The 25,074-nt window shown below is 42.2% G+C and overlaps 2 protein-coding genes across 5 annotated transcripts in view; both read left to right on the top strand.

The window, feature by feature from the left end:
• Positions 1 to 1,249: 1,249 nt before the first annotated feature.
• LOC115158265 (peptidyl-prolyl cis-trans isomerase FKBP8) lies at positions 1,250 to 8,963 on the top strand. Of its 4 annotated transcripts, none has more exons than XM_029707003.1 (9): positions 1,250 to 1,394; positions 2,041 to 2,287; positions 2,397 to 2,566; positions 2,780 to 2,868; positions 5,546 to 5,766; positions 5,858 to 6,030; positions 6,108 to 6,185; positions 6,289 to 6,386; positions 7,629 to 7,713. In XM_029707003.1, exons 2-8 carry the CDS (start codon positions 2,041 to 2,043, stop codon positions 6,361 to 6,363), a joined length of 1,053 nt encoding a protein of 350 aa, XP_029562863.1. In that variant the 5' UTR covers positions 1,250 to 1,394; the 3' UTR covers positions 6,364 to 6,386; positions 7,629 to 7,713. The 4 variants fall into 4 exon arrangements, with proteins under 4 accessions (XP_029562863.1, XP_029562862.1, XP_029562864.1 ...); XM_029707001.1 differs by lacking the exon at positions 6,289 to 6,386 and adding an exon at positions 7,969 to 8,963 and having other exon boundaries at positions 1,251 to 1,394; positions 7,629 to 7,763; XM_029707002.1 differs by having other exon boundaries at positions 6,289 to 7,702.
• An 894-nt stretch (positions 8,964 to 9,857) lies between these two features.
• The window catches only part of LOC115158264 (RNA polymerase II elongation factor ELL), a 44,218-nt gene continuing 29,001 nt past the window's right edge, over positions 9,858 to 25,074 (top strand). The window contains exon 1 of the mRNA XM_029707000.1: positions 9,858 to 10,041. Coding sequence (XP_029562860.1) covers positions 9,907 to 10,041 — 135 coding nt within the window. The 5' untranslated portion in view covers positions 9,858 to 9,906. The remainder of the gene's footprint in view (positions 10,042 to 25,074) is intronic.

Here is a 25,074-nt window from a genome sequence, read left to right as displayed (position 1 = left end):
AGAGCAGTAAAAAAATGTTTTGTCATACCCGTGGTATACAGTCTGATATACCACGGCTCTCAGCCAATCGGCACTTGGCTCAAACCACCCAGTTTATAAATGCATTTATTAATGTCTACCTTTGTTTTTGCCACATGTATTCTATTACAGACACCTTTGTGCATACTTTTAAATCATATAATGTGTGCTAAACAAAAATATAAAATATTACTTAAATACGAATGTTATTGTCCCCACTACACCAAACATTATTAAATACATGTCATTTTGTCCTTGAAACATTTATTTAAAATACTGTTGAATTCCATTCATTCCTATGGAGGACTGCTTCTTCGTGTTGGCTTAACCTGTTGTGACGTTTTGATGACTGTAAATCTCTCTAGGACAAGGTAACTTTTATCAATATAATCACCTGTATTTAACTTTTATCAATATATTCACCTGTATTTAACTTTTATCAATATATTCACCTGTATCCCCCCCCGTAGGCTGTCATTGTACATTTGTTCTTAACTGACTTCCCTAGATAAATAAAGATTAAATAAACATTTTAAAAAATATATGTAAATAGCTGCTGATATGGCTATCATAAAGAACTACAAATGCCATGATGAGACTGCTGAATCAAGGTAAAGGTAAAAACTCTGGATTAACTATCTAATGCTAGCTAAACATAGTAATAAATAAATTAGCACAATTTCTTTAAATGGACAATTCTGTGAACAGTCTTGTGCAAATTTTTAATTGACACAATTCAATACCTGTTAGCAAAGGTGTCTTGGCGTACAGGACCTTGCATGGATTTGTAGTTTTGCATGATGTCTACTTTGACGCTAATTAACATTTTAGAATCAGATTAAATAGAGCCAAATATATTGATAAAAGTCACCTTGTCCGGAAGCGATTAACATGGTTATCAAAACCAGGGTAAGCCTACGTGAAACACAACCCTTAATATAAGTGTTTCTAAAATCCCTTATGTGAAAAATGAATGGAACTATTTCCCTGTTTGACCGCTAGGTTTTACGGGTAGTATGACAGCTCCACTGTGGGGTTCGGTATGGTGACTGGTGGCTTCAAAGCCTCTCATTTGCCAATGCAGAGCGTCAGCAATCCAGGGTTTAGATCATTGGTTTGAACAGACAATTAAACTGTTTAACTGTCATCTGGATCTACCAATCGCGTGATCGCTTACAGCAGATGAGCCAATAGAAATTAAGGAACGATGTCAGGCCAAGTCTTTCTACGCCTGCTAAATTCGGTTATTGGTGTCGGCCCAAGGTGAACTCAGGAAGAGTCTGCCATCGCATGACAGAAGCATCAAACAAAGCTAGCTATCATCACAAACTCTTCTTCGATCAGTCATTCTCTCCTTTTATCAAACATATCATAAGGTAAGGGTACTCACTGTAGCATCGTTAAAATAAACATGAAGGACAATTACAGAGGGGTAATTTTGTATAAGATAGCAACTAACTAGCTAGCCTTCTAGCAGGCAAGCTTGGTCGCTAGCTAACTCACAACAACAAACTTCTCAAAGTTCTCGAAACACCCACTGAAATCCTCAACATTCTTATCACCAAAAGTATTTAAAATAACTGATACTAGTTTCATTTGAACAGTTAGCTATATAGCTAATGTTAGCTATATAGCTAATGTTATCTTGCTTATGAAATGTGCAAGCTAACTACTAGTAATTGGCTATAGTTATGCACAGTGCCAGCTAGCTACATGTATTGCTAACTAACTTAACTAGCTACTGTAGCAAGCTAGCTAACTGGCTGTTTTCTAACGTTTCTCTCTAAGAAACGCAATGCGTCTTCACTGTTATGGGAACTAGCTAACGTTACCAGACCCAGAATCATAGATGAATCTGGTCAAACCACAGCAATCCATTCTTTCTAAACAAGATGCACTGTATAATTCCAGTGTGTATGGCCAATAACACCCCTTTATTTGAAAGGCACAGTTTATGCTGTTTATCAAAACATGCATGTCTTTTCTCTGCTGTATTTCTAAATCACATTGACATTTCAACAGATGACTGACAAAGAGGAGGTGACTGCTGCAGGTGATAACCCAGAGATGATTCTTACAGGGAAGAAGTCAGGGAAAGCCTCGCTGCTGGACAGTGGGGAAGACTTTGAGATGTTGGATGATGATGAAATTGATGATGACCCTCCTCCTTTGGAAGATGCTGGGGGTGGGAAGAAGACTAAAAAAGAGCCTGCAGAGGACCAAGATGCTAGCCCTTCATCTCTAGTAGATGAGTGGATGGATATACTAGGTAACAAAATTACCCTTATATTTACTATAGGTCAAAGAAAAAGGACAATGATCACTTATTGACAGTCATCACTATTTGGTTAAGCTTATTCTCACTTATCTATTTGCAGGTAATGGCCAGCTAAGGAAGAAAGTTCTGCGGGCAGGGAATGGGCCAGACAGCAGGCCCACAAAAGGCCAGAATGTCGTGATTCACCTGAAGACTTCACTGGCTGATGGGACTCTTATAGAAGAGCAACCTGAGCTGTCTTTCACTCTGGGAGATGGTGATGTCATCCAGGTACATTCTACTTAGTCTTTTAAGTGAAGGCAAATCTGATCTGATTCTATACAATGCAGTGACGTGAGTAGATACGAGAAATGTAAATGGAACAAATGTATGTTTCAAGTTCAGTGTTGATTTTTATCCACCAGCAATGCCTCCAATTTTGATCTTTGATTTAAGATGAGAAGTATAACTATCAGGCTTTAACTCTGGTGTGCTTTCTCGCAGGCTCTGGATCTTACAGTGCAGCTCATGGAAATGGGGGAGAAGGCCCTCGTCCAAGCCGACGCTAAATATGCGTATGGTGCCCTGGGGAGGTATGGAGGGTTTCTTAATCTTGCTGGTTCTTTGTGGTTTCACTGGCATGTCTCGTTGTTGTTACCCAAACAAGCCATCTATTCTGAGATAACTGAAATGCTTGCTATGCTTCATGACATCAGAGTAGATATCATTAACCCTTGTGTAGTCTTAACATTCTGTATACTCCCCTTGTCCTGAGGGACAAAAAAATGACCCGCCTTCACTAAACCCTTAAAATAAAGCAGCTTAATTGAATTTTAAACCCCAAATCTATTTTGCATGAAGAAACAACCTGTCATCACAAACTTTGTGAATATCTGGGTTTTCCCTTTCACAATGCAGTAAGACTGCATTTAATCAGTGGACACCACTCGTTTTTATTACAACACACCTGTAATAAGAGGTTTTTTATTATTATTGCTATAGGTACTGCATAGGTGTAAACACTTTTTTTTGCAAGAGATGGCACTTGTATAGCCTAAGAAAGTATCAGAACTGTGCAGAAAGTAGTTTTGAATGCATTTTATTTAAGGGAAATAATAAGTCTTGAACTTTTTTGGCAACATAATGATATTCTTATATACTGTACAATGAGGAATTCAACTACAAAATACTAGTCTTATCCCATTTTTGGAACCATTGCCCCCACCTACAAGGTGTATAAACAACAACAATAAATAAGCTAATAGATACAAAAATGTGAAGAACATAAATCAATCAACTCTAATTAGCACATGTAGGACAGTATGCAAGTGTGTGTACATGGACTTTGCAGATGTATTTGTCACATGTGCAGCACATAGTATTTGTTTTACAGTCCTTCTTTGGGGGGCAGAATTGGCATCTCCTCATCATGCCTGCTGCAGCCTCAGGTGGATCAGGACAATATTCAGCCCCCTGAACAGCTTTCACAAGCGCTGCTGTGCAAGGGAGGCACTCCCTCCTTTGAATGTGTGGGGCTACAAGTGTCTTTCCCAGCCGCTCCAAGAACAACACCCGCTTGTTAGGCATCCAGGTAGGGTTGATCTTGTTCCATATCACGAAGGCATTGTATGAGGACACATCAATGATGTTATGGAAGATTGCCTGCTGGCCTCTAGTCGTCATCCTCCTGCAGCTATAAGTTCCAATCACCTTGTCCAGGTTGTCCACGCCTCCTTTGTTGTGGGTGTAGTCCAGGATGATGGCTGGCTTCCTGTCCTCACGCATCTTCCAAGCATAGCTGGATTGTGTGTCACAGGCCACCCATATCTTGATGGTGTACTTTGCTGGGCATATACTGCTGGAAAGGACAGCGACCTTTTGACAAAAGAGATTGTTTTCTGTGACACTGATACTAATCACATAAATCAATGATATTACAGCAATACATAATACAATTAACAGTGAATCACTTACATTACAGATATGAAAATAAAAATGGAACCAGTTGCTCATCCACTGTTACTTCATGGCCAGGGTTGTGGATGTATGGCAGACGCTCCCACAACTTCTCCCAAACCTCTCTTATGGCTGCCAGTTTGTCTCCCACGTCTTGCAGGTCTTGACTCACGGTTATCAAATCTTGAGAAAGTGTGAAATACTTTCAGTGGCATGGAAAATCGCCCTTCCACTCTCTGGATCGCAGAGACTACATTTAGCCTCACCTCTGGACCTATACACACCCCTTAAGATTAGCAGCCCTATGTAGGCACGCAGGTCAATCTCATCTATCCTTTTCCAGTTGTCTCCATATTTACGGGAACCCTCCATTTGTAATCCCCAGGCTGATTTTTATTTTTTTCGATGGCTGATGTGTGATGAACATGTAGAATGTTGAGGCGATGTCCTGGGCATGGGCAACTGCATGTCTTGTGGGCCCTGGGGTCAGCCTTAAGACATTTTGTGCTGCCATCCTGCCCTGGTTGTCATATGGTAACAATGACCATGTTATTTTTCTATTCTTCAGCTTGGGTATTTCTTCTTCATCTGAAGATGATGCATTGTGCTCTGGGTAGTATTATTCCCCATCTTCAGATACCTCCTTCTAAATCATTGTTCTCTTGTTCCTCCTGGACATCTGAAAAAATCAGATCTACGACCTGTTGTGCACTGAAACAGCTTCTGCAGAGAGAGAACTGGGGGGGGACTGTCATCTGCAGCACCTTTATTGCCTCTGACTGCATTCCACATTAGTAAACAATGTTAATGTTAATTTTGTCTGAACTTGAATCATGTGGAGGGGAGATCCTGCACACAAACGTTTTAGTTTTGTCTGTGTGCTACTGATTTAACACAATCTAAAAAAAAAAATTGTGGTGTGTAAATTATTTTAGAACTGCCGGGTGAAAAATAACCACAAGACAGTCTTTGTACCCTGGTGGTGTACAGATTTAATGTAAATATGAACAGATGCAACATTTCACTTTTTCTAATGTTGGGGTCACTCTAGGAAAAGTCATCAAATTTCAAGTTGAAAAAATATAATTTAGGGGGATTTCTCTGTTAAACAGTGGAGGGTCTTTTTTTTTTTTTAACACTTAAGACAACAAGGGTTAACTTGTGTTCCTCTTAATGGGAGCTAAACTCCTCAGCACTCTTCCCTTTTTTAGAAAGAGCAGTGAGTGGAATGGTGCGGTCTTGAGCTCACTGCTTATAGTACACGACCTGACTTTGCTCTCTGTGTGCTCCCTGCACCTCTGTCTCCACTGGCAGCCTTGCCCCTGAGGTGCTTCCCAGTGCTGATCTGGCCCTGGAGGTACAGCTGCTGGATGCCACTGAGGCCCCCGACCTTGAGCTCCTCTCCCCCCAGGAGAGGGTCGCCCTGGCTGGGCAGAAGAGGGAGAGGGGGAACGTCTACTACCAGAGAGGAGACTACGCCTTTGCTGTAAACTCTTATGGCTTCGCCCTGCAGATCACCGAGTCCAGCTCTAAAGGTGACCGTGGTGACATATTTTTTATTTTATTTGCAAAAGCACTGTTTTTGGATGGGCCTGTAATTTACTGATGGTGTGACTGCTGTTTCAGTGGACATTAGCCCAGAGGAAGAGGAGGAGCTGATGGACATTAAGGTGAAGTGTCTAAACAACATGGCAGCTGCCCAGCTCAAGTTGGATCACTACGAAGCAGCACTACGGTCCTGTGTTTCAGTGCTGGCCCACCAGCCAGACAACATCAAAGCCCTATTCCGCAAAGGCAAGGTAGGTATCACACAACTGAATGTGTGTATTTGAGTGTGCATGTCTGAAAGCATCACCATGGACTTCTGTATCTGTAGGTATTGGCCTTGCAAGGAGAATATGCTGAAGCTATAAGGAACTTGAAGATGGCTCTGAAGTTGGAACCAAGCAACAAGGTACTGCACTCAACATTAACAAAATCATTATTTTAGAAAGATGTGGAATGAAAACAAATTCTCAGGACCACATGTTTTTGCAGTTCTTTCTGACATCCACCAGGTGGTGCCACATTCTCTAATATTGGTGATGAAGGAAACCAGGTGGACTGCAGACTCATCATTTTGGTGGATCTGATTTCGTGTTGTTGCTGTAAATAGGTTGGTTTATCGATGCCCAGGTGATATCTAAGCATTGCTTAAACATGTTGCTCCCTGCACAGGGAAATCGGACAGAGCGAACCACAGCACGTTTGCTACTTGGACCAGCTGCATGTTAATACTTACCACTCATGCCCCCCCCCCCCACTCACTCCTGCCGCCTCTGTATTTTTTTCAGTCCCCCACACCAATGTGAAATCATGCTCTGACAGAATGCCTTGTACAGTTGTCCCATACAGTTTTTTATCTTCTTCTTGGACACTAATGTAGTGCATAAGTGTGTTGGGCTGGTAGTTGTTCATATGTTGACATTTTCTATTAGCATTAGACAAGCTCTTGCATTCTGGGCTGCAGGGTGCACCACATAGTTGGTTACACCATCTCAAGTGTGGCTGCCTGGGAATGTTTATGGTGTTTTTGCTGAAGTGTTTTAGATTAGGAGCAGTAAACCATTACAAGTAGAATCTCAATGGTCTAGATTAGAAGATTGCATATTTAGATGCAAAAATTGTGGTCCACTCCCTACTTTATTTTTTATGGATGTTATCGTTTTCTTGTCTGAATTCATTTAACTCAATTTGCCTTTATCTTCTCAATACAAAAGTTTTTGTAAAATGGGGAAAGATGACAAGAACTGCAGCAGTTATGTAATTTTTGTCCTCAAACATTACTGTTGTGTACATGACCAGAAGTATCGGCTGATTTGAACATGGGAATGCCAAGGGGGGCCTTGTAGAAACCTGATATTGTGAAGCACCCATTTAATCTTAGCAGCAGTGGGAGATGAAACCCTAAGAGCAGAGACTTACCCAAACTCTCTACCCTCCTCTGTCCACAACACAGTGCCTGTAAGTGGCTCCTTGGAAGCTGTAATGGACATTTTTGCCAGTACTGTGAAAATGTCCTAAATTGCCCACTCATAAACCCTTGAGACGAATGACTAAGACTTGATATGAAGGGGCTTGCTCATGCAGCGACGCTGTTAACTTACTACCCTTTTGTTGGTCTGGATTTGTATTGGCACGAATATTCATTTTACAGTAGCATCAATTCCTAATAATCAAGCCACCTGCAGTTAACAGAACACCTGACTATTATGGTGCATAAATGATGCCATGAGGCATTGGGAATGGGTTGTCATCAGTGAATGTGTTTTTATATACACAGGCTATGTGATTGTGGGAAGGGGGTAGAGTAGTACGCCTGCAGCTTATTCTCACACTTTGCTGTCTCCTGGGGTAGACCATCCACTCAGAACTCTCCAAGCTGGTGAAGAAGCACTCGGAGCAGAAAGGCGCCGAGCAGGCCATGTACAAGAAGATGCTAGGCAACCCAGGCAGCGGTGGCATGCAGAAACACCAGGCCAAGTCATCATGGGTGAGACAGTCCTCACATGATGCTTAACCTGCTCATGTCAACAAACTGATGCTAGCATAAAATGTTATTTGAACCCAGCTGGGGATCAGAAATGTATGTTTCGAAGGTGTACATGGATGTCTTACCTTTTGAACTTATGTCAAAGTGATGATACAGTCTTCCAAGTCAACATAAAGCCTCACATTTAGTTTTCTTTTGTCCCCAGGGTGTCAGCTGGAAATGGCTGTTCGGTGCCACGGCTGTAGCCATCGGAGGTGTCGCCTTGTCAGTTGTCATAGCTGCCAGAAATTAGATAAGACCAATACTTTTTCTGGTGATTGCCTGCAGCCTCCAAAGTGGGACCCCACAAAAAGCAACTGGACATCTGGCAGTGCCTGTTGGAACTGGTAAAAAAAAAAAAAGGGACAGAGATGGCTTTCTGCCACAACCTTTAGTGTGACGGTCCATACGTTTCTCACACTGTTCTATCACTGCTTGGGAGAATTATGACAAATACTATACAATAAACATTTGTATATGAAAAGTACTTACCACTTTTTAAATGTGCATATGTCCATTTATTTCCAGAGACAAATTGTTAGTTTCTGCTATATGGTAATGATTCTAAATATAAATTGATTGAGCACTCTGAAATGAGAATTCTATGAATGATCGGTCAAAGTTATTTAAAATTAGCGAATGTGATATGGTCCTATATTTTTAAAGCATATGATTGTGCAATTATTTTATTTCTGATTTTTTTCTTTTTTTTCTTTGTATTCTGCTTTTGCTCTTTTACTGGGACAGTGCCAATGATGGGTATGAGATGAATCTAGATGCTGTATTATCTGGCCCTGGGATCCACACAGTCTTGGTTGATGGAAACTGTCACATTCTTTTAAATGGCAGAAAGAAGAAACTCTAAGTCAATGGAGAATACCTCACTTTTGATAATTCTGAGAACAAACTTTGAAGGGTAAACCTTCTAAATCCATTTTTAGGTTAGGTCAGTTTAACAAAACGGCTATTTGATTTTCTATCATTTTGTTATATTCATGATATGTTATAGTCATGATGCTTCTCACCAAATGAGAAGTATCATGTTTTCTCTACAACAGACTATGTAAAAAAGACAGTCAAGTGTTGCAAACATTGAGTTTCTCACATTCCTTTATTTGTTAATTTTGTATTTATTTCAATAAAAGTTTGTCAATTCTGTTACTATGAGCCATACCCTTTTTTTTTGTATAATCAACCTTTTGGTATCTAATGTTTAAGTTGACTTGTCACCCGTACAACTGTCACTCTCTGTTTGACAAGTTGGGAGCACTTCATCACCTCCTGTTATTACAGTACATAGACTCCACGCCTACACACTTAAGTCAAATGAGAGCTTGTTACTGTCAAAGAAAGTAAATGGATTTATAGCACTACAGGAGGTAGAAAACACTTGTCTATTTCATATTTGACACTATGCTCCTTTTCAATATAAACTGTATCTGTCAGACGACTGGTACTCATTTGCTTAGAGCAGGGGTGTCAAATTCATTCCGTTGAGGGCAGTGCTTTTTCTTTCAATTTGTTTCCAATTAAGAGCTATACAGCCACGTGAGGGGAATTCCTAACTAATCATTGACCTTAATTCATCAATCAAGTACAATTGAGCGACCCTCCGTGGAATGAGTTGGGATCTATTTTGCTGGTTGGCTTTACAGCTAGCAAACTAGAGCATTTCCTCATGTTTTATTTTTTTGTACCAATGTGTTATTGACTGGACATTCTTAACTCATGGATTCAGTCAGACATTGACGTCTCGTTGACGTAGTGACCTAGTGTTTACCTCTTCCTTGCAGATCTCTGGTGTGTGTCTGCTTTACCCTGGTAGCCACTGACCAGACATGTCTCATGTTTTAATGATTCACATTCTATTCTCAATGCCTCATATTGAAGTAAATAAACAGTTTATGATTAATCCTCCTTATAAATGTGTCGACCTTATGTCACGTGGATATGTTTATATATATTATTTAGCATGTTTCAATTTAACTTGTGACTTCATCACGCAATGCACGTAACATGAATATTCATTGTAAAGCTAATGATAGGTTTGTGCGTTTACGACACAGTGCTGTTCGTGCATGAGCGTGGAGGAAACGGTAGCAAGATGGCGGCGTTGAAGGAGGAGCAGTGCTACGGATTGTCCTGTGGACGAGTGAGCAATGGCAGTAATGTCTCCGTCTTTCACGTAAAACTCACTGACAGCGCCTTGAAAGCATTTGAAGGTTATCAAAGCAGCAAGGTAAGTTAACAACTCAAGTACATTGTTATTTAACGACACGTTGGGTCTATTTTGCTGGGTGGCTGACAGAGCTAGCCGCTAGCAGTGGATATGGTAACGTTACTTCGCTGCCAAACCATGCCAGCTCAACTAGAACTAGCCAGCAAGCTTAATTGGTTCGATAGTCACTTAACCAACGTTTAGCTATTTTATTTACATGAGTTAGATGGTAGCTCATTACTCACTAGAAAAGTAAGTTATTTTATGCTAGGTAACTGAGTTAGATTTTTTTTATACAGATTAGTTAACTTTTTAAAAAACCTGAACGTAGTGGCAAACGAGGCTGGTAGCTGCCAATGCGTTTCAGATATAACACTAGCTAACTTTATTCGGAAGGCTCGCTAACTCGCATAACAAGTGCTCTTGTCAGCATAGGTAGGAATTCAGCTATCTAGTTTTTGTCGTTACCACCACTAGTCGGAATCGATTAGTTAACGGTCAACTACATGAACTAGCTAGGTAGCAAAGTAAGCTAGCCAGCCAACATTAACTAACCAACTTGTTACCTAGATTTGCTGTTAAACCTTTGATTCGGGGTCTGTAATGGAGTTAGGGGCGAATGTTATAACAACCTCATTGTATATAGTTAACTGTTTTTAGCTAACTAGACGGCTAACGTTAGCTAGTGGTGTTGAACAGCTAACTTGGCCAATCGATGACATTTGACAAAGTTTAGTAGCTAGCTAAGTTTGCTGGGTTAACACTAAACTCTGGCGAGCAATGTCATCAGCTAGCTACCTAGCCAGCTATGCATGAATTGTAATCCACACGGTAAAGTGCAGTTAAATCCTTAGGTTACGTTGCTTTGCTCTGTTGCTTCTGGCAGTCCTGAAAAGTGAGCTTGGAGGCTAGCCATCAGTAGCCCAAATTGCCTGCTCGATCTTGCAGTTTTTTTGTCAGTTTAACTTTCTCCCATTTACAGCAATTTCCATTTTTAAAAAGCTAGTAAATAACAATGTTCTTGTGGTGATGATAGTCAGTCATGGACTTGGAGAGTTATGTTAGCTAGCAATATAAAAGGTCCCCTCCCTACCTTTTGATTCTACTCCTCCCTTGCTTGATTCTACTTGGGGAGCTGGCTCAGTATATATTTGACTGAGAAAAGCCTGGTCATGCAAGCTAGCTACTGTATAACAAACTAGTTTTATAGGTACTATGGCAAGTGTTTTTATGATTGTCTTTAAATTAATTTAGGTTAGAGGAAGTGCCCAACACAGCCAGTGATATTTGACATAAGCTACCTACCCTGGTAACACTTAACTGTCCTTCATGTAGGTAATAAGAACATGGATGATATCCTGCTGTGCTTGTCTTTGAAGCACATTGCCTATTAGTATCATAATTCTGTTGCATTTTCATGCCCACTAAACAAACATTAATTTAAAGACTAGGCTTAATTGTTAGGAGTACAATGCAAATAGTCTGGGTAGCCCTTTGATTAGCTGTTCAGAAGTCTTATGGCTTGGGGGTAGAAGCTGTTTAGAAGCCTTTTGGACCTAGACTTGGTGCTCCCGTACTGCTTGCTGTGCTGTAGCAGAGAGAACAGTCTATCACTAGGGTGGCTGGAGTCTTTGACACATTCTAGGGCTTTCCTCTGACACCGCCTGGTATGGAGGTCCTGGATGGCAGGAAGCTTGCCCCCAGTGATGTACTGGGCCATACGAGCAGTTGCCATACAAGGCAGTGATGCAACCAGTCAGGATGCTCTCGATGGTGCAGCTGTAGAACCTTTTTGAGCATCTGAGGACCCATGCCAAATCTTTTCAGTTTCCTGAGGGGAAATAGGCATTGTCGTGCCTTCTTCACGACTGTCTTAGTGTGTGTTGACCATGATAGTTTGTTGGTGATGTGGACACCAAGGAACTTGAAGCTCTCAACCTGCTCCACTACAGCCCCGTCTATGAGAATGGGGGCGTGCTCGGTCCTCCTGCAGTCCACAATCGTCTCCTTTGTCTTGATCACGTTGAGGGAGAGGTTGCTGTCCTGGCACCACACGGCCAGGTCGCTGAACTGCTCCCTATAGGCTGTCTCATCGTTGTTGATCAGGCCTACCACTGTTGTGTCATCGGCAAACTTGATGGTGTTGGAGTAGTGCCTGGCGATGCAGTCACGAATGAACAGGGAGTACAGAAGGGGACTGAGCACGTACTCCTGAGGGGCCCCTGTGTTGAGGATCAGTGTGACGGATGTGTTGTTACCTACCCCTATCACCTGGGGATGGCCTGTCAGGAAGTCCAGGATCCATTTTCAGAGGGAGGTGTTTAGTCCCAGGGTCCTTAGCTTAGTGATGAGCTTTGAGGGCCCTATAGTGTTGAACGCTAAGCTGTAGTCAATGAATAGCATTCTCACATAGGTGTTCCCTTTGTCCAGGTGGGAAAGGGCCTTGTAGGGTGTACTAGAGATTGGGGTGGTATGCAACTTGGGGGGGGCGGCATGACCAGCCTTTCAAAGCACTTCATGCCTACGGACGTGAGTGCTACGGGTCAGTAGTCATTTAGGCAGGTTACCTTTGTGTTATTGGGCACAGGGACTATGGTGGTCTGCTTGAAACATGTTATTTCAGACTCAGTCAGGGACAGGTTGAAAATGTCAGTGAGGACACTTGCCAGTTGGTCAGCAAATACTCGGACTACACGTCCTGGTAATCTGTCTGGCCCTGCAGCCTTGTGAATGCTGACATGTTTAAAGGTTTTACTCACATCGGCTGCGGAGCGCATGATCACAGTTGTCCGGAACAGCTGATGCTCTCATGCATGTTTCAGTGTTACTTGCCTCGACGTGAGCAAAGAAGTGATTTAGCTTGTGTCACTGGGCAGCTTGCGGCTGTGCTTCCCTTTGTAGTCCGTAATAGTTTGCAATATCCCTGCCACATCCAATGAGCGTCGTAGTTGGTGTAGTAGGATTCAATCCTAGTCCTGTATTAACGCTTTGCCTGTTTGGTGGTTCGTCGGAGGGCATAGCTGGATTTCTTACAAGCTTATGGGTTAGAGTCCCGCTCATTGAAAGCGTCAGCTCTAGCTTTTAGCTCAGTGCAGATGTTGCCTGTAGTCAATGGCTTCTGGTTGGGGTATGTATGTACAGTCACTGGGGACAATGTCATCGATGCCCTTATTGATGAACCCAGTGACTGATGTGGTGTACGGAAGAATCCCAGAACATATTCCAGTCTGCTAGCAAAACAATCCTGTAGCTTAGCATCTGCTTCATCGGACCACTTATTTTTAAGGACCGACGCTCTGGTGCTTCCTGCTTTAATTTTTGCTTGTAAGCAGGAATTGGGAGGACAGAATTATGGTCAGAATTGCCAAACGGAGGGTGAGGGAGAGCTTTGTACGCGTCTCTGTGTGGAGTAAAGGTGGTCTAGAGTTTTTCCCTCTGGTTGCACATTTAACATGCTGGTAGAAATGTGCGGTAGCTAAACTGGAGGGATTGGACTGCTGTGATCTGTGGCGATGCGGGATAGCTTTTCTCTTTTATTACCCTGCCTGAGCCTGGCGCTGATTTCAGTGGATGCATCCTTGTAGTTGATGAATAGTGGCACTTTTTTATGCCTTTCATCCCAAGGCTCCATTGTCCACTGCTGAGGGAAATAAGTTTTGAAATGTATCTCGTAGCGGTTAAGAGCGTTGGGCCATTAATCCAAAGGTTGCTTGTTCGAATCCCAGAGCCCGCTAGGTGAAACATCTGTCTGTACCCTTGAGCAAGGCACCTACAAGTCCTCCTGTACCGACATTCCGAGTAATCCCTTAAAGGGATATTCACCCAAATTACACAATGACATATTGGTTTCCTTATCCTGTAAGTAGTCTATGTACAAGGTATGAAAGCAATAAATGCATTGGTTTTATTTCCCTTGCTCTTCTTCCAAATGCAAAAGTTTTAGCATTTGTTTCACATTCAAATCATGGGACCGATATTAGCATTGTCCAAATTATCTAACATTTGAGTCGCAACAGTCACTTCTAGGTTTGAACATGATGTGTGAGAAATGCTAATGTCGGTGTCATGACTTCAATATGGTTTGTGCTATATATGGGATTTGGGCAAATGCTTTTGGAGAAGGTGCCAGGGAAACCAAAGCATGGATTGCTGTCGTTTGTAGTTTGGGTGAACTATCCTTTTAAGCTATGTCAGTATGTAATAATATAAACCTTATCCTATATTCACTGGTATTACACCACAAAGGCTTCCCAGCCGAAACAGTTCGGAAGAGTTTGTGCATATAGAATTTGTCATTTTTATGAAAGTTTGGCAAAAACTTCAATTAATGACAGATTTCTTATCTTAGGTTATTTCTGACTGTTTTGGCTACAGCGTCTCAAAATGGACAGACACTACTGAACTCAGCAAAAAAAAGAAATGTCCTCACTGTCAACTGCATTTATTTTCAGCAAACTTAACATGTGTAAATATTTCTATGAGCATAAGATTCAACAACTGAGACATAAAATGAACAAGTTACATAGACATGTGACTAATAGAAATGGAATGTGTCCCTGAACGAGTGGGGGTCAAATTCAAATTAAGTCAGTATATGGTGTGGCTACCAGCTGCATTAAGTACTGCAGTGCATCTCCTCATGGACTGCACCAGATTTGCCAGTTCTTGCTGTGAGATGTTACCCCACTCTTCCACCAAGGCACCTGCAAGTTCCCGGACATTTCTGGGGGGAGTGGCCCTAGCCCTCACCCTCCAATCCAACAGGTCCCAGACATGCTCAATGGGATTGAGATCCGAGCTCTTCGCTGGCCATGGCAGAATACTGACATTCCTGTCTTGCATTGTCATGCTGGAGCGTCATGTCAGGATGAGCCTGCAGGAAGGGTACCACATGAGGGAGGAGGATGTCTTGCCTGTAACGCACAGCGTTGAGATTGCCTGCAATGACAACAAGCTCAGTCCGATGATGCTGTGACACACCGCCCACAGACCACGACGGACCCTCCACCTCCAAATTGATCAGGCATCCAGAGTACAGGCCTCGGTGTAACACTCATTCCTTCGATGAACGCGAATCTGACCATCACCCCTGGTGAGACACAACCGCAACTCGTCAGTGAAGAGCACTTTTTGCCAGTCTTGTCTGGTCCAGCGACGGTGGGTTTGTGCCCATAGGTGACATTGTTGCCGGTGATGACTGGTGAGGACTTGCCTTACAACAGACCTACAAGCCCTCTGTCCAGCCTCTCTCAGCCTATTGTGGACAGTCTGAGCACTGATGGAGGGATTGTACGTTCCTGGTGTAACTCGTGCAGTTGTTGTTGCCATCTTGTACTTGTCCCGCAGGTGTGATGTTCAGATGTACTAACCCTGTGCAGGTGTTACACGTGGTCTGCCACTGCGAGGACCATCAGCTTTCCGTGTTGTCTCCCTGTAGCGCTGTCTTAGGTGTCTCACAGTACGGACATTGCAATTTATTGCCTTGGCCACATCTGCAGTCCCCATGCCTCCTTGCAGCATGCCTAAGGCACGTTCACACAGATGAGCAGGGACCCTGGGCATATCTCTTTTGATGTTTTTCAGAGTCAGTAGAAAGGCCTCTTTAGTGTCCTAAGGTTTCATAACTGTGACCTTAATTGCCTTCCATCTGTAAGCTGTTAGTGTCTTAACGACGTTCCACAGGTGCATGTTCATTAATTGTTTATGGTTCATTGAACAAGCATGGGAAACATTGTTTAAACCCTTTACGATGAAGCTCTGAAGTTATTTGAATTTTTATGAGTTATCTTTGAAAGATAGGGTCCTGAAAAAGGGCCGTTTCTGTTTGTTGCGTTTATCTACTTTAAAATGTTTTTTTAATCAAACGTCTTAAATGAGTATGCAAGCACACTCGTTCGTGTCTTCTGCTAGCCAAACTAAAGCATGCCGATGCCGTAAGTGACAGGTTGGCCTAGCTCGACAGCGTTTACGTCTGAGGGAGCCATTGATACCCTTTTGACCCCTCTGGGTAATGTGCACAGTGTTTTAGAAGCTGACTCTGTGGTGTAAAGGTAAATCCTGCATCATTAAGAGGGTGTTTTCCCTCAGCCCTGTAGTCAGCTGGCCACAGACAAAGTAAGCTACATCTTGAGAAAGCTCAGACACTGCAAAGAAGGGAGGGAAGCTAAGATGACAATGCCTTGTGCTCCAGGACTCCCGAGTGGTGCAGCGGTCTAAAGCACTGTCACTACAGACACCCTCGTTTGATTCCAGGCTGTATCACAACCGCTGTGATTGGGAGTCCCGTAGGGCAGCGCACAATTGGCCCAGCGTCGTCCGGGTTTGCCCGGTGTAGGCCGTCATTGTAAATAAGAATTTGTTCTTAACTGACTTGCCTAGTTAAATTAAAAAAACAGCTGTGAAGTGTGTTCCCAAGGACTGGCTGGTCCTGTTTTTCCTCTGTCTGGGGACTTCTGTGTATTCCAAACACACAGCAGAATGACTAATCTTTTCTTGCTTTGTGAAATGAAATATTGGTTGTAGATGGAATAGAGTTAAGCACTGCCAGTTCATTTAGGCCTCTGGCCCCATGTTGACCAGGAGGAAAACCTATGAGATGGTATATAGAAAGTATTGTTTTAACACATCCTGTTTCACCATCCAATAATAAATGATTTCCTTTTCTAAGTCTAGTCCTCCTCTGAGAATGGTATTATACAGTAGGCTTGGGCGGTATCCAGATTGTCTTACTGACCTTGTGCCATACCAGGATATTTGATTACACCGGCAATGAACACAAGGCGGTGCCAAAAAATGGCCTTCTTACCAGAATGCTAACTAAATTAGCACAAGTATTAGTGCATCTTCAATGGCGGCTGCTAGCTAAATATGCTAACTAGCGCAAATGAAAATAAATGAATTGCCGAGACAGGCAATCCCGCTCCACAAAGTTATGCATGTATAGGTAGGAGCAACCAAATGTCATTTTTGGTGAGTTGGGACGTTGACAAGCAATGTGAATGAGAAACATTGCAAATGAACAGTTTTGACAATTGCTTGTCTGAAGGAAGACTAGTACTGGCTCGAACAGAATGTGTAGACTTCACGCTGTCTGTGTGGAGTCTGGCGTCGCTAGGGCAACAAGCCGAGAACGGAGAGGAGAAGAAATGTAAGGAAATTAAGATGGCGGCAGCTGTACACAACTCATCCAATGGGCTTTGACTTCTCAAACACGGCAGAAAGCTAACATATTATGCCCCATCACTTTAATTCAGCCATGTACTTGCAAGTTAAACTTAGGGCTCGTGGTTTTCACGCAGGATAAAAAGAATGCATAAAATATCTAGTTGCGTTTTTATAAACGCAGATTTAAAATGCTTATTGTAATTTCTGCTCGGCATCAGACTAATTTTGCGCTTCAGTTGCACTTCAGCACTCAGAATGCCGTTTGCGAATTCTCATGTATCAGCAGACAGCACTCTAACTTCTTTTCTCAGATAAAATGCAAGTGTAACTTTAAGCAAAACATGAAATGTAGCTGGCTGCAATCTTTCTATGATAAACATTACAAATATGATGGCTGTGCTTTTTTTGTTGTTGCTTTTTCATTGTAAGCTCATTTATCTGTGGCTACCAGCCAAATAGCGTTGCACTACTGTTGTCATCTGATAACAGATAAATGTGTTGCTCTAATGCATTTTCTGTGATGGAAAACTATTGTTGTATATCCTTGATCACTCTTGAAGCAAGAAACGCTGTTGGCTTTCAATATAAAACGGGACCCCTGTCAATACACAGCTGGAATCCCTGCTCCTGCTTTCTCCTGTTGTGCTATTTAAGTGATAATGCCCTAGAAGCCGGTAGTTGGAGGATTATATTGGCAAACGTATTGCACAAGTTGACTGAAGGTATTTACTTAAAAGTAGCTACAAATATAAAAATGTATTGAACTAGTTTAAATGGTATTTCCATATACACCGGTATACCGACCAAGCCTAACAAGGGGCACTGTTTTTAAACCTCACTGAGGCTCTGTAATCCGGAAGTTAGCAATGCTAACAACTACATGTAAAATCAGAGAATGCGAACAAGCACATTGCAAACATTTTATACAGTCTCTGACCTAAACTGTACAAGTAACTTAAATGCTACTCAGTTTGCTACTCGCTCAAAACAGACAGCACGGCTCTTGACCTAGGAGCGGATTCTCTGTTACCAAGCAGACACTGATTTTGGATAAACTAACCACTTTAGCAAGATGTCTAACTAGCTACTAAATTAGCAAACTGGCTGGCAAATATTTAGTTGTGAATTCCATACTAGATCACCTCTTGTCATTATGTGCTTGTAAACAAACACCACATGACTCGGGACTACCGGTAAGCTTCATAAAGAAAAGTAGTTACCGATGAAGTGAGGAATGTGATCTTTATCTTCTAATGTATTGCACAAGTTGACTGCAGGTATTTACTTAAAGTAGATACAAATACTCAATTTTATAATACAAAAAAGCAAATAGTTTAAACGGCATTGAAAAACCTGTTATTTTCCAAATACCCCGGGAATACGGTATACCTCCCAATCCTATTATACAGCATTTAGAGCGTTGTGCAATAGTCCTCAGGTAGCATGGCAGACTGTTATCCATGTCTGATTTGAGCAGTGCCAACGTCAGCACGTTCCTCTGCTTGTACATCTGAGTGGTTGTACAGAGTGAACTCGAGCTCCATTCTGGGGATTGCCAATCTGGAGACTAACACACAAGGAAAAATGAGGCTTAATGCGATTATTTTTTATCCTTTGAAGCTTTGATATAAATGGACTGCAAAGTGTTAAAACTTGGCCTCTTATGTCGCAGTCATCCTCTACCTTACATATCCCCCAATTGTCAGACAAGCGCAGGTTGTACAGAATTGAGTACCGTCCAAGACCTTTTCAGAACATTCTATTGCTGTACCGTCTTTTGTTTTTTGATAGGCAGTGTTTATTCAACCGGCTGCTGGTTTTCATCACAGTATATTTTGCCGCCAGATGCCTCCAGTTACTAAAGCAGTAACCTTTTTTAGAAAAGCAACCAGTGTATGAAATCATGCTAAAACCTTCAAGATGGCACCTACAATAGGCTATTTCAGCAAAATAAATAGAAATTGCGTTGAACTTTTGGTGTCCCTCTGTGGGATGATTGACAATGATTTGGCCCAAAGCCTTTTGGTTTCAATTGGTGAGGTAATGGCCAAGTTATTCTTGGCAGGCAGAATGAATTTTTACATTACGTTCATTACACAGCATTGAGCTCTATGTATGATAAAAGGATGAAGAGAAGTTTATAATTTCTAACCAGTTTTTCATTGATAAGCTAAGTAAAAACATGTTTCTCACATGTGATCCAGTCTTGCTAGTAAGCTTACAGAGATGTTTGCTACAAGTAGCTTCACAAACTAGCAGAGGAGACATGCCTCATATCCTGTCATTGGAGAGCCTTTTCAGGCCTTTTAGTTTGCTGGCGGGCACAAGGAGAGATGTTAATGCTCTGGGTTGACTTTTCCCCTTGACACTAGAGACAAGGGACTGGTTGAGCTTTAATGAGCTGTCCTCTATCCTTAATTTAACTAGTCAAGTCGGTTAAGAACATTCTTATTTACCATGACGACCTACCGGGGCACAGTGGGCGGAACGACAGATTTCTGCCTTGTCAGCTCGGGGATTCGATCCAGCAAGCTTTTGGTTACTGGCCCAACGCTCTAACCACTAGGCTACCTGCTGCCTCACTCAGTATGCACGTTTGTTGCCTCCGGTGAAGGCCTTCGATTGGCTGTCACTGGAAACAGTGTATTCCAGCCTCATAAAGACACGTTTCCACCCAATCGTGCAATCCGTCAGTTGAAATAAGCCAAAATAGAATGTACTTTCTTACTGCTTGTTGCCCATTTGTTAAACAGTAGTCCATATTTTGTGTTGTCTGAAACTCATGTAATTTTGTTATTTGACAAAGAACGCACTTTGAAAGTTTGTCTCATGCTATCTGGGATGATACAGGGAAGGTTTCCGACCCTATGGTAAGTAACAGCGACTGGTCTGGATTTTGTTGCTTCGTGTTGGTCAGCCAGCCCTGGTGCCATGGATATTTAAGGAATGCTGACTCTCCAGTTTGAACAGAACGAATGGGGCACTAGCGAGACCATAACCACAGCCATATGACTCCCGTGGGCTAGTCACACTGGACGGCCTGGTGTCAGTGTACAGAGCAGACCTAACCTGCGTTCTTGCTACGTCTCGTGTCTAGTCATTGCATTGTGAAAGAGCTCATGGACAAATGACCCAGTAGTTAAGTGTTGGGAGTTGCCCCAGATAATGTCCTGTCCTGCTGACAGCTGGTCTGGTGCTGTTGGATCTTTAGACCATGTCTGAGGCCCTGGGCCCACGTGGGGAGCTGCTCTGTTCCACTGCCCTCTGACCTCACAGATGAGTCCTGGACAATTCAGGAGGATCCTGATCCTCATAACAGCATCTGTCATTACTTTTAGTTCCTTTGTCACAGGTTAATGTCCCATAATTGGATGGTATTATGTGGGTAATTTGCTTTGTCTTGTGCTGATAAGCACACACCCCTGAGGGGCCCCCGTGTTGAGGGTCAGTGTTGCGGAGGTGTTGCCAACCCTCACCACCGGCGGCAACCTGTCAGGAAGTCTCGGATCCAGTTGCAGAGGAATGTGTTCAGTCTGTCGCATTTTGAATAGTCTTCTCCACTTCAACCTACAACTGGAACTCCTAGCCAAGAGTTCATTTTTAATGCATTGAGATTTTTCAAAGTTCTAGTAAGGTGTATGTATCTCAAGTTCCAATTTCTGCCATTTGTAGAAGCTTCATAGAAATGTCACCTTCACTTTCCGACTGAATTTTTCTTTCTACGGAATTTGATTGCAACAGCTGTCTGTAGAGGAACTGAGCAAACTAGCCTAACCTTGTATTTTGATTTCGTTTTCAAGTGTGGAACAATGGTGTTATGTCGTCACTATTTTCAAACGTCACTGGTACATGAGAACATTTCTTATTATATCTCTGTGGGAACAGCGTCTTCTGTCAATCATTCATTTAAGCTGTTTTTATGCCTATGTGGTTTAATACATTAAGCAGTTTTATGTAACTTAGTACATTTTTGCTTCGAAGAACTGTTGAGACCCCTTTGACGTGGTTCCAAATAAGCCAACACAATGACCCTCATTGATTTGTGAGTGTTTTACATTGAGTTTAAACTTTAAACCAGTGTTTTATAGTAGTGCAAATATCTCCCCAGAGAGATGGGGGAAATACACCACTGCACTGTTATCTATAGGGATGTTTATTTGGTGAACATTGAGGCCTGCAATGTTTTAGGAGTAGCCCTCCTACTGACCCTGACACATGACATTCTAGTCATAGGCTAGTCTTGTTACAGGCAGGTTCATGTGGATGGGGATTAAGACTAACTATTATTGTCTCTTCTATTGCAGGACTGTAATCCAAATAGAATGTAGCCCTAATGTTAAAAGGGGAAAGCACCAGTGAAAACTTTGTGCTTTGGCAGGAATGGGTCTGTGCATATGTCTTCTCTTCGCATGCAGTTAACACGACTCAGACAGCTGACACTTTGCCAACTAGTCTGCAGGTCAATAACTTCCCAGTGTCCAAACCACTCATTAAACTGCCAACAACAAGTGAATGTTGAAGGATCACCATCGCTCAACTCTCTATTCTAGCCTTGTGTTATCAGTCTTTGTCTTACAAAGGTACTCCCCAGAGAGTAGAAATCTTGGGCCTAGACTCAATCAGATTTGTCTCTTACTTTGTTGCATGACACCAGCTGGTGGCCATTCTCTGGTATTGTGTGAACTTCCATGACCCTGTCATTGAGTCACGGTCAGAATTAGGCATGTGACTTTACCTGTATTGCAATATTTCTTTCCATGGCAAAAATGAAAACACAAAGCAGGCAACTCTTTGGTTCTTTAAAACCTGCTGTATGTAAAATATTGTGTGATATAGCTTGGAAAGTAAATGTAATCTTGTCACATGTAATCTTTGTTTCCAGCATTAGGGCTGTTTTTCCTAAAGAAGTTCAATCTGCTTTGTTTTTTGTTTCCTTGCCGCAACACTAACGAGTATTGCAATACTGCTATCGTCCCAGACCTAGTCAGGGGCCACATTCTGTCCTAAGGTTAGCTCTGTAGAACATTCTGGGCTCCAGTCCCAGAGAATAGTGACATGTCAGCAGCCCATTCAAATGAACAGGCTGAGTGTTGCACTCTGTCAGTGGAGGGGGATGGGGGAGCTAAATTCGGTGCTCTGTTTTACATTGCAGGGGGGGGACTGAATGTGCAGGCTCCATTAAAGGTCTGGCTGGCTAGTTGGACTGTCTAGGTAAAACAAGAGGGGAGCTCTTCACAGGAAAGGGAGGGGTTGTATTGCAGAACATCTCTATTCTGTTGGTTAGAAATGTGAAGTGCATGTTTCAATGACTGTTTGGTATTCAGTTACTTGTGAAATTTAAATTCGCACTTTAAATCACACATTCCAAATCATTCACTCAAATCTGACCACGAGTGTTGGTTTTAATACATTCCTTGTGCGTTGTCTTTATGCCCAATTTGCACCTCATTCTCATAAGGATGTGGTAAAGGAAGAACCTGAACACATGCATATTACCTTTTTGATGTGTGAAAAGTCACCCATGATTTGAGAACACTAAAAAACATAATTATATGACTAATGGGAAAGTACGCATGCCAGGGTCTACCCTGTTCAAAGTGCTATGTTCTCAGCTGCTGGTGTGAGTGAGCTCTGTGGCTGTGTTCAGTCGGGCCCTATAAAATCTGCATTACGGAGAACATGGACCCAATCACGGAATCCAGACATTAAAACAGAATTCGACAATATAAAATAATGTATGGAACTTAGTAGGAAATCGACTAAATGTATTGAACTTAATCATGACAAAAGGCATCAGTGATTCATATTTTCTAGCCACTTTCTGAAACCTTTGTGTAGCCGTTAGCGATGCTAATGATAACCTTCTGGTAGACGGAAAGGCTTTCCCAAACGCATTCTTAATTACATTTTAACTTCAAAGTAACCTATGCCCACCTGGCAGAATGATATCATGACTATTGACATAAATCCAGTGTCCATTTGTTTTGCAAATTGAATTTTATTTGTCACAAGTGCCAAATTTAAGCAGGTGTAACTCTGCCATCACAGGAGCGCTACAGAAACATCGCTAACCAATGGTCTCTTGCTAGTACTCACTTGCATTAACCCTTAGACTACAATTGTCACACCCCTGTGTAAAATCAAATTAACATTTTCAAAAATCCACATCAAAAAGCGTCTGTTTAAGCTGCGTCTCCATCTGCCGATATTGCTCCATCTGCCGATATTGCCTCCCTCTGGCTCAGTTGGTAGAGCATGGTGTTTGCAACGCCAGGGTTGTGGGTTCAATTCCCACGGGGGGCCAGTACGAGGGGGGAAAAAAATGTATGAATTGAAATGTATGCATTCACTACTGTAAGTCGCTCTGGATAAGAGCGTCTGCTAAAATGACTAAAATGTAAAAAATCTGCGGTGAAGGTGGCAGAGCTAGAGCGGTGTTTGTTAAACCATGAGACATCCCGAAAATCGGTCTTCTCACAAAATCGGATGTAGCGTCCAAACGGTTTGGCCTACAAACTACACTCGATTGAAAGATGAGATTCTCACGAACACGATGGTGTTCTGTTTTGCTCTAGGGCCTCCTCAAGACTCGTCTGAAGCTTCCCGATACCAATTTTACATTTAAGCATAAATAAAGATTAGTGCCTAAAATAAGGGCATAAATGCATGTAAAAAATTAACTGATCATATCTCTCAGATATAGGACAGATGCATAATAAAACACATTTTGTAGGGCTCTGTCAGTGGTTGGGTGTTCTGCAGTGCCAGCATCCCCTCAGTGGCAGCACGACCCTGCTCTTTCCAAAGGCTGTTTTGGGCAGGCTAGCCTCGCTTTGTGGTTCACGTGAGTTCCAGACGTGTCAATGAGGAAGGAAACCAGATGGACTTCCTCTTGCTTGTCAGTTGTCGTCAAGCATTTTCCCTCCGAATATTGTTCCTTTGTTCATTACATAGGCAGGCTAATTTATTGAAGCTTGGCACTGCTTAGTGGAATTATTTTTTGTGCTTTCTCCCATCAAGAAAATCATGTTATGCTCTTAAGTCTCATGCAACCAAAAGTTTCCTCAGTTGTGGTATATGTTTATGGCTAGGTCTGCTTGACTTGGATAGAGTAGGCTATACACTGACATGTGCCCAGCTGTCTGCTGTGCTGCTACCATGGCTTTTTTAGCAGTAGCAGTGTACACCATTGTGTAATAGGTTTAAAGCTTTACCTAAGGTGAAAGGGAGAAATTGTTCTTCAGTCTTATTTTTCTCTCACACATTCGGACACGGTCAGGCTTTGTTGTAGGTTGAACGGATGATTACCCTGATGGGGCTCCAAAACCCCACATGCTATGGATGGAAGTTTGTGTACAACTTGTTTACCGAAGTTATTTTGCTCATAACATTAGAGTTTGATCAACTTTTTGTTTATTGTTCTATTAAGCCTTTGAAGTATTTCTCATGCCTATTCACACAACTGATGTTGGTTTGTTTAGTCTGCCTATGTCATGATGCATTTGATATAATTTGGCTGTGCTGTTGGGTACATTGTGATCTAGGGTTGGGTGATTTCTAGATGTTCATACCGTGCCGGTGCCATCCCGGGATATACGGTTTTACCGGTAGTGCACACAAGGGGCGCTATTATTTTTTTACAAAGTGTAAAAAAAAAAAAAAAAAGGCCATAAAACATCACTTACCAGAATGCTAACAAGTATAAAGGAATTCTCATAGCGGATGCTATGTAAATGCTAACGAACACATGCATTCGTTTACTACTAGGACAGGCAACCCAGCTCAATGTTATGCAAGTATCTCAAAATGCAGTTTGCAGCACACACAAAACAAATATTAGACAGCAGGGATCTTAATCCAGGAGGGGATTCTCTGCTACTGTTAACTTGC

Source organism: Salmo trutta, chromosome 22 (genome assembly GCF_901001165.1).
Source record: "Salmo trutta chromosome 22, fSalTru1.1, whole genome shotgun sequence".
Lineage (NCBI taxonomy): Eukaryota > Metazoa > Chordata > Actinopteri > Salmoniformes > Salmonidae > Salmo > Salmo trutta.
Note: the sequence above shows the minus strand (reverse complement) of the source record. Positions and strands in the feature narration are given on the sequence as shown.

What these genes read in the sequence shown, in the direction of transcription:
- LOC115158265 (XM_029707001.1), top strand. Translation starts at nt 2,041, where the DNA reads ATGACTGACAAAGAGGAGGTGACTGCTGCAGGTGATAACCCAGAGATG. An exon ending in GAGATGGTGATGTCATCCAG is followed by an intron (nt 2,567 to 2,779) that starts GTACATTCTACT and finishes GCTTTCTCGCAG; the next exon opens with GCTCTGGATCTTACAGTGCA. An exon ending in ACCAGGCCAAGTCATCATGG is followed by an intron (nt 7,764 to 7,968) that starts GTGAGACAGTCC and finishes TTTTGTCCCCAG; the next exon opens with GGTGTCAGCTGGAAATGGCT.